Here is a 9,643-nt window from a genome sequence, read left to right as displayed (position 1 = left end):
GGAGATGGACGGATCACGAAGAGACAGCGGTGGATGAAGCTCGACGGCTTTCCCCGAGGGGAGGGACGAAGTCCCGAACCAAAGATGAACCTAAGAATAGGGTTCTTGACCCTTTTATACGCTAGGGAATGGGCACCGCACGGGCCGTGGCACGGCCGTGCAAGGTTGGCATGGCCACGCCTTTCCTTCCTTCTGGTTGAGTGGCATGGCCGTGCGAGTCCGCACGGCCGTGTCTTCCTTGGCCGCTGGTTGTGAGGCACGACTGTGCAAGATTGTACGACCATGCTTTGCTTCCTCTCTGGAGTGGCCACACGGCCGTGCAAGGTGCTTCTCTGCCCAGGGTCACACGGCTCCACTGGAATGTTGGCACGGCCGTGCCATTTGGCACGACCGTGTGTTGCTTGACCACTGTCATGGGGGCACGCCCGTGCATGGTTGCACGACCATACCTTGCTTGGCTGCTGGTGGTGAGGCACGGCCGTGCAGGGTTGCACGGCCATGCTCTGATTCCTCTCTGGATTGGCCACACGATCGTGCAACCATGCACGACCGTGCTCTCTGCTTTGTCCTGGTGCGTCGACAATCACCGTTTTCGCTCTAAAAGTTATCCCTGTCAACACAAAACCAAACAAAGAGCAGATATCCGAACAAAATAGTATATATGGTGAATACATGCTAAAAGAGGTGATCATGCAAGGAATATATACGTATAAAACAAGTGAATGTGCGTTAAAACATGCATAAACGATCATACTATTTATGCACATCAATGACGAAGCACTCCAAGATAAAGATGCAGTATCTTGACAAAAGGCAATGAATTCTGAAATAGAATCTATGTATTCTAATAAGGTCTGGGAGCTTGTAGAACCACTAAACGGTGTCAAAGCCGTTGGATGCAAGTGGATCTACAAAAGGAAAAGAGGGATAGATGGGAAGGTAGAAACCTTCAAAGCAAGGCTTGTTGCGAAAGGGTATACTCAGAAAGAGAGATTCGATTATGAGGAAACCTTTTCACTGGTAGCTATGCTTAAGTATATCCGGATACTCTTATCCATTGCCACTCATATGGATTATGAGGTTTGGCAAATGAATGTCAAGACAGCTTTCTTAACGGAAGTCTTGAAGAAAACATCCATATGAAGCAACCAGAGGGGTTCATTGAAAAAGGCAAAGAGCATCTAGTGTGTAAGCTTAATCGGTCCATTTATGGATTGAAGCAAGCTTCAAGATCTTGGAACATCCGGTTTAACGAAGTAATCCAGTCATATGGATTTATTCAGTGTCCGGATAAGTCTTGTGTATATAAGAAGTGTAACGGAAACGTGGTGATATTTCTTGTACTATACGTAGATGACATTTTGTTAATTGACAACAATGTCAAAGTGTTATCAGACGTAAGGGTATGGTTGTCCAAACAATTCGATATGAAGGACTTAGGAGAATGTGCACACATTCTTGGGATCAAAGTCATAAGGGATCGCAAGAAAAGGATGTTGTGTCTATCTCAAGCTTCATATATAGATACAATCCTTACTCGTTTTAGCATGCAAAACTCCAAAAAAAGGTTTCTTACCTTTTAGGCATAGAGTAGCTTTATCTAAAGAGATGTCTCCGAAGACATCAAAAGATACAGAGGACATGAAGGTAGTTCCTTATGTTTCGGCTGTGGGAAGCCTAATGTATGCAATGCTGTGTATGAGACCGGATATCTATTTTGCCGTGGGCATGGTTAGCAGATATCAAAGTAACCCTGGACAAGGACATTGGACTGCTGTAAAGCATATATTGAAGTACCTGAGAAGGACTAGAGATTATATGCTAATTTATCAAGCAGATGATATACTCCCTGTGGGTTACACGGATTCATACTTCCAATCAGATAGGGACAATAGTAAGTCTACATCAGACTATGTGTTTACTTTAGGAGGTGGAGTCATTGCATGGAGGAGTGTTAAGTAGAAATACGTTTCAGACTCAACCATGGAAGCTGAGTATGTGGCAGCCTCTGAGGTAGCCAAAGAAGTTGTATGACTTAGGAACTTTCTAATGGACTTAGATGTGATTCCTGGTTTGCCCAAAATCATCACAATTTATTGTGATAATAGCGGTGCAGTTGCAAACTCGAAGGAACCACGAGCTCATAAGGCGAGTAAGCATATAGAGTGCAAGTACCACCTGATACAAGACATCGTCAAGCGAGGAGAAGTTGTTGTTGTCAAGATTACATCAGCAGATAACCTGGCAGATCCTTTCACTAAGGCTCTTCCGGCGAAAGCTTTTGATCGGCATGTGGAGGGGATGAGAATCAGATGTATGACAGCAGATATGATAGCTTAGTCTTTTAGTATAAGTGAGAAATTATTAGAGTGTATACTAAAAGTCTAGATTTTTGTAAACATCTATTTTTGAAATAAAAGAATCACATTGGTCAAATGTCTACATTTATTTCACTACAACAAAAACTGCAAACGACAACGGATATTATCCGTTGTCGTAGGGTCAAAAAACCGTTGTAACTGAGGGTGTTGTAGAATGTATTGCCCTACGACAACAGTTTTGAATCCGTTGTCTTTGTAGACATTCAACAACGGTTTTTATCCGTTGTTGTTTATATCTCAAAATTTGTTTACGAAGGATACAACAACATTTTAAAACCGTTGTGGTAGATAATTTCGACAACAGATATAAACCGTTGTGGTAGACTCTTTTTACAACAGATATAAACCGTTGTGGTATATAATTTTAATATGTTTTACAACGGATAAAACCGTTGTCTTTTATCACTTTTCACAAAAAAAATCTATTGTGGTTACGTACTTTTTACAACGTTTCTGACCGTTGTCTTTAATTTTCATGTTGTAACATGATAATAACAAACAACCAATCTTTATTTAATATAAAGAAACCACCAATACAAAATTAAATATTTACTACATTCAATCCATGAAAATGTTATCTTCAAATTTTGAAAATTAACTACACATATCAAAATGAGAAAATAATAGCTGTATAATCGAAATCCAAAATATGTCAACTAAAATCCTCTTCCCAACTGAATCTTTAAAGCCTTTTCTAGCAACTTACTGGATGCATCTTCACATCACCGAGTATACAAATTTCCCTTGACAATCAAATCTACAGAATTAAGCTGTAGGAGCTGATAAAAATAAACAAATTATAAAAACATTAAAAGATAAAATATACATGTAAGCGAATAAGAATTATCTTAACCTACTGAAACACATACGAATTGATGATACAATTCAGTTTTGCACTATTGTTGTCTTATTTGTGCAACATGTTATTGGAAATTAGCAACTGGTATAGAAGGAAACGAAATTGCATAACATCCATAGCTATTTGGCAATTTGCAACGATCTCAATTATATAAATCATATGGTTCTTCATTGAGTTCAATTTAGCCCAGTGACATATTCAAATCAAAGCATGATACTTTAAGGTTGGCAATGCCATAAAACTTATCCAACAAACACTGAAAGGTAAAATGCAAAGTCACATATTGGAGACCTCTCTTCTATAGTTATGACCATGAAAGTGCTAACATAATACATTCTAACACTGAGCAGAACTAATAAAATATTTTCACCCAGAATGCTAGTTATGCACTATATGTCAAATAAAAAGATAGAAGAGAACGTTTATGTAATGGGAAAAAAAACTTCAGTTGCCCAAGTAGAAAACAATTGGATAACATGTAACAATTAATAGAGCAAGTCAATGAAGCATCAGAGATAATAGAAGAGTTACTCATGAAGTGCTTTGGAAAGTTACAAGGATTCCAACGATTGAACCTCATAATATATTTCTTGCATCCATTCTTTTATCCTATTAATGATAATATCATCAATTTCACTCTTGTTTTCGAATACCAAGTAAATACTTCTAATGTAGAAAGGGAACATAGAGCTTCAAACAAAAAAAATAAATTTGAAGTAATTCTAACACCAGGCAAAGGTTTGGAAATAAGTAAATTTAAGATAAGGCATAAAATGTTCAAAGTTGTTTTAAAACAAATGGAAGAATAAAGTTAACATTTTCACAAGTAAATAGCTCAGACAAATTCAGAAAGAAGCTGGGGTACAACTAAATAGGAGTTGCTAAGCTTGAATGACAACTAAGATATAGAGCACACTAGTTAACATAAAGAGAAATATCCCTAATATAAACTCACCTCCTCTGCACGCAAAGAAAAATATAAAATATAAGAAAAAAAGAGAATTGTAGTAAGTATTGTATGAACTGTAACCAGAGAATAAAAATTTCACATAGCTCTAATATCTGGACATGAGAGAAGGATTTCCAGAATTCCAGGACAACACTCAATGTCTACAAAATGAAAGAGAAAAAATCTCTTAGATATATACCTATAAGGTCATGATTATCAAATGGCGAGAACAGTAAGTTTAATTATTATCAAATTGATGGAAAATAAGTGACTTGCGAGATGATAAACCTGATTCTTATTGTACATAGCTAATTTCTTGGTGTACTCCGTCTTTAATTTAGTTGCTTTAGCAATATAAGGAGCTTTATCCTGGAACACAGAAAGAAATTTCAGATTAAAAAAAAACATTACTAATTCATTTTCCTCTTCAAAGCAGGAAGATTGGTCTGGTGGATGAGAACTAATTAACAAATAGCACTAACTTCTTCCAACAGTGATTTCCATTTATTGCCACCTGCTTTACCAAGCTAATCAAATGATAATAGTTGATTTAAACCAATCTACAGAAGCTGAAACAAGTAGAACTAAAGGAAAAGGGAGCAACCTTACCACAGTGACAGATTTGTTATAATTACATCAATTATCATGAGAAGTAAAGATTTTGCCTATCATATTGAAGTCACGAAAGGAGTTTATGGGGCATAAGGTTGCATATATCCAAACAAGTAGTCCTAGATTGTAATGTTGCATATATCCAAACAAGTAGTCCTAGATTGTAATGGACATGAATAAAATTTATTAAAGTTGATTAACCGACCATATCCCATACCTGATTGGTCAACCCAATATATGAGCCGACATAACTAGACATATATTTTTTTAATAAAAAAAATAGAAACTGACCAAATTAAATGATCACCTGTCCCCAAAGCATGAGCTTCCAGGAAAGGACCTAGGGTAGACAATAATGCTTTCAACAAACTGAAATCTAAAGTTGGAGAGACCTTGCTAATGACTCGGCGTATAAAATTGAACTATAGAATATCAAGACCAGCAATACCTCCTCTATTATGGATTCACATTCAACAAGTGCATGAACATTTGCTGCTTCTAAAGCCAGAAGTTCCCTCTTTAGCCTTTCTGAAAATGCTTCTGCTTCACCAATTCCCATAACATACCTGCATCAGAATATCTTGTGTGTGAATCATGGCATAAGTATGAATATTATTAGAGGGAACATTATGGACATAATGCAAGTAAAAAAATTATCAAAAGATAAAGGAGGTACAGATTCATATATTGGAAAACAAACACCTGAAGGTTAATTTGAAAAGAAAAATTAAAACACATCAGATTAAATGCTCTATTTCACTGAGCAACAAAAAGCATCACGGAAGTATCAAAGATGCATATCTGCATGCTAGGCATGACTTTTACATGATAATTGAAACATAATCAAGTAACATACGTGCCAAGGAGAGCCTCCATGTCCTCTTCTTCAGCTTGTGAAACAAGATCTCTTTCGACAGTAACTTGTGAGTGACCTTGAATCAAACCAGATGCGTCTTGCCCACCATGAGTAATAATTTGACTGCTTACTGCAGTATTATTTTCCTGTAGCAGAATAATAACTTATTTTCCCATTTTTTTTTGCTTTGGTTTACATACACAGCAGACTATGTACAGGTATAGAATATCCAATGCCTATATTGAAACACCGTGTTCACTAATCATATGCATTGAATAAAATTAGCAGAATGGCTGTTAAAAACCTTTTGTACATTGAACTGCACATAAAAAGGAGAGAGTGAGAAGTAAGATTTGTGCAACTTCAACTGAAGAAACATTGAAATTTAAAGTTCTAACGATTGCATGACAACAATAGTTTCAAGCTCAGGATAAACAAGAGCAATTCTTACGCTATCGTGCTTGATGGAAGATGGTTAGAAAAGGATGAGTAAGATACTTTGCCAAAGTAGCTACAATTCAAAGCTTTTTCCACTTTTTTTTTTTTTGATAAATACTAGCCTAATTCCTAATCTAATATCTAGTCATGAATTTGCAACATGGTACAACTTCACATATGAAGAACACTATAAATCTTAAGATAATAATAAAACTCATTAGTCTTTGTATTCACATATTCATATGCATATATATAAAGGTCAGATGAGACAAATTAAGAAGTACACCTTTGCCCAGAGAGTCATCTCCACTATGTCTATCCCAACAACTTTTGGAAGATGTCCCAATATCTCCTTGCTCATGTTTAAAATGCATAGAAGTATGCGGTTCCTGCAAGAGGAATAACTTTGGAGTAGACACCATATTGATTCTTCTAATTTTCGTATTGAGAAAAGCAATACTGTTCATGTCCTGTAACTCAATGAGATTATTCAGATTCTTCAATTACTTGCAAAAAAGTACAAGCATAAAAGCACAGACCATAGAAAGAATACTCCAACAGAAACATGCACACTTTCCACCACTCCTTCCACTACCTCAAGAATCCATCCGGAGAAAAAAAAAGGAACAAGGGGCTTGCCAGAGAGAAAAAAAAAAGGAAATTTGTTCACCCGTTTGTACTCTGCATTTTAAAAGTTTTACAGTGTAATTAAGAGTTGAAAGAAAATTCAAAAATATAGAACGAAAAGAAAGAACAGAAACATGTAGATTTTAGAGGAAGCATCATAAAACTAGATCATCTGTAATTGTCTACAAACATGTCTTAAGAACTAAAAAGAGCACATAATGGATAAACCAACTATGGCACCTCCTAATATCCAAATGGATCAACATTAAACTCTTGGAAAATTAAAATTTTAAATTGGCTATGCAAAGTGGAAGAAACAGAGGAAGCTTGAACAATACTCGGATTTCACTGATTTGGTTAGAAATGGGAAAATAGACAGATGTTTTTTTTAGCAAAGAGAGAACAAGAAAATTCAGTCAATCTATTACTCAAGATAAGGCATTGCACGTCAAGAACAGTGAAAATTCAGTGTGTGAGACATGAGAGGGAACACGGGATCAGACAATAGGTTTTCCAATCACTTTGTTTGTATGGAAACAAAAACAGAAGAACACAGAAAAAGGAGCAATCAAATTGGATGGAACCTCATTTATAGCATAAGAACAACTGAGTGTTGGAAAACAAAATTTACATCACTGGTAAAAGGAACATGTTTCTTCTTCCTTCACTTGGAGGTAACCACAAAATCATTGTCCCGACCAAGTAATGAATACTATACACAAAATGCCAAAACCACCGGTTGATGGTCCGATCGCAATCCAAGGAATGGAATATAAAAATATAGGAATCACCCAATCAGCGTTGTCGTAAATAAAAGGCCAGATTGACCCAAAAAAAAAGACTAGATCTTCTTCCAAACTCGACCAGCAATTTCAACTGACTGAACAATCCTCTATCATGTAATTAACAAGAAATTGATCATTGCAACAAGATAAAGGAATCATTTCAGAAGCTAAATGCAATAACCTGTGGCTTTCCAGGGACAACGACGACACATTCCTTGCAACCTTGCAGCCGCTCGTCTTCAATGAGTGGCCTGATGTGAAAAGTGACCTTCACGCAGCAATGCTCCTCACTGTCCATCTCAATGTTTCCAAGGAAATCCACCAAACAACCAATTAGCCAATCAAACTACCACAGATTCGAGGAGAAACCAGCAGTGAATAGCGAACAAGGTCGAGGGTTCAAGACGACCGTGCAACAAGATTGCTCTTTTATTCCGCTGCTCGAGAGGAGGCCAACTACACTTACGGCCTCAGTCCGCAGTTCCTTATCACTCTCTCACAAACAACGCAAGTAGGGCTCGAAAAAACCACACCACACCTATTACTTCCTCAAAAGGTTGCTCTTTTATTGCCCTGAGGAGCAAGGCTGAGAGGGAATAACAACTCACGATGCTTAGGGAGAAAGAAAGGCGAATGTTAAACTGGAGAATCGAGGCGAGAAAGGGAAATGAATAAGATTGGGAGCAGACTCGAAGTCAAAAGTCAACAGCAAGAACTGCAGCAACAACCACGACGGATCATCACGCTTTCTTCAACTTCACTTCAAAGTTCTCCTCCTCCTCCTTCATTGCAGAAGCAGTGAAGGCTACACCGCGCTTGCCAAGATGCCTCCTTTCTCCCTCTCTCCACCAGATGCGGGGACAAACCGAAGACAGTTGATCTTCGATGGAGCTGGCATCTAAAATGAGAAAGGTGAACGGAAAAGTGAGGCCTTGGCAATATATCAACAATGGCAACACAGTGACCAATCGCGAGCTGCAACTACTATCATTGCCACAGACAACGGAGAGGTTGGTGAGGTTCTGGAGGCGGAAGAGCCACACGTCGGTGAGGCGGCGGAGGGAGGTGTCACAGGAGAAGGAGTGGAGGGAGGAGGCTAGGGAAGCGGGAGGTGCCTGGGGGCGGATGTAACGCCCGAAAATTCTCAAACCTATTTTAGAAATATTTTATAATTTTAATTTTGCTGGGATTTTAGGATATTTTTACAGAATTTTTAGAGTAGCGGAAGTAGCAAAAATAAATAGAAAACGAAAATAGCCTACGCGGGAATTGAACCAGAGACCTATTGAGTCCTATGACTTATGGTGAACCATGGTAACCAAGTGAACCCAGCAAGGTCGTGCTGAAAGGAAAGGGAAGCAATTAAATTTATATTCAAGTTGGGCCGAGATTACCACTTAATATAAATAGGGAGGAATTAAGTGAAGAGTTATTTTTCTTTTAACGTGACTTTTATCCTCCTCACCCTAGGTTCCGCCGACCCCTCTCCCTTCCTCTTCTTCTCTCGGCGCCAACCACAAGCCAAGGCTAGGGTTCCGTCCCCTAGGCTAGGAGCACCTCCCGGCAACACAAAAGCACGAGGACGCTTCCCTCCGCGAGAAGAACGCATAGGCACGAGAAGATCGTCGTAAGGACCGTCTCCTCCGGAGATCTAGCGATTAGAACCGTAAGAAAATCCGAACAGGAGGTAAGAAACCCCTCACCTGCAGTATAAGTAGCTTTTCGTAAGATAGAATGCTTTTAAATTAGCTATATGTAGATTTTTCGACGCATAGGGTGTATTTAACCCTCCTCGCAGATTTAGGGATTTAGTTGAGCACCTCTAGATGGGCCAGACACGTTTACTCCTTTCAGTTGGAGATTCTAGACGTCGTCGGGTGCCTAGAGGTGGTCTCCCTAATAGAGGGGAGAGTTGGAGCACACTAAGTGTTCGATAAAATGCTTAGCTCAGTAAAATGCTACAGTAGGCATTTTTAATAGCTCAATAAATGCAATAGAAGCATTTAAAATAGCTTAGTTAGTCTTGCTACAGCATATATGGGACTGCGGTCCAATGGGTGGGCACCCACAGTCGCCTCTAGGTTCAGATAACCTAGTAAAAGCAAGATAAATTAGTTAGCTATGATCCAGTATTTT

The 9,643-nt window shown here is 38.4% G+C and overlaps 1 protein-coding gene across 2 annotated transcripts; it reads right to left on the bottom strand.

Moving 5' to 3' along the window:
* Positions 1 to 2,949: 2,949 nt before the first annotated feature.
* LOC122046966 (exocyst complex component SEC3A-like) lies at positions 2,950 to 8,626 on the bottom strand. 2 transcript variants are annotated; one of them, XM_042607946.1, is made up of 6 exons: positions 7,689 to 8,626; positions 6,382 to 6,776; positions 5,658 to 5,803; positions 5,250 to 5,367; positions 4,478 to 4,558; positions 2,950 to 3,160 (listed from the first exon to the last, which is right to left on the bottom strand). In XM_042607946.1, the coding sequence occupies exons 2-6, from the start codon at positions 6,454 to 6,456 to the stop codon at positions 3,104 to 3,106; spliced, it is 477 nt and encodes a 158-aa protein (XP_042463880.1). In that variant the 5' UTR covers positions 6,457 to 6,776; positions 7,689 to 8,626; the 3' UTR covers positions 2,950 to 3,103. The 2 variants fall into 2 exon arrangements, with proteins under 2 accessions (XP_042463880.1, XP_042463879.1); XM_042607945.1 differs by having other exon boundaries at positions 2,950 to 4,350; positions 6,382 to 6,484.
* Positions 8,627 to 9,643: the final 1,017 nt, after the last annotated feature.

Source organism: Zingiber officinale, chromosome 2B, assembly GCF_018446385.1.
Source record: "Zingiber officinale cultivar Zhangliang chromosome 2B, Zo_v1.1, whole genome shotgun sequence".
Taxonomy (NCBI): domain Eukaryota; kingdom Viridiplantae; phylum Streptophyta; class Magnoliopsida; order Zingiberales; family Zingiberaceae; genus Zingiber; species Zingiber officinale.
Note: the sequence above shows the minus strand (reverse complement) of the source record. Positions and strands in the feature narration are given on the sequence as shown.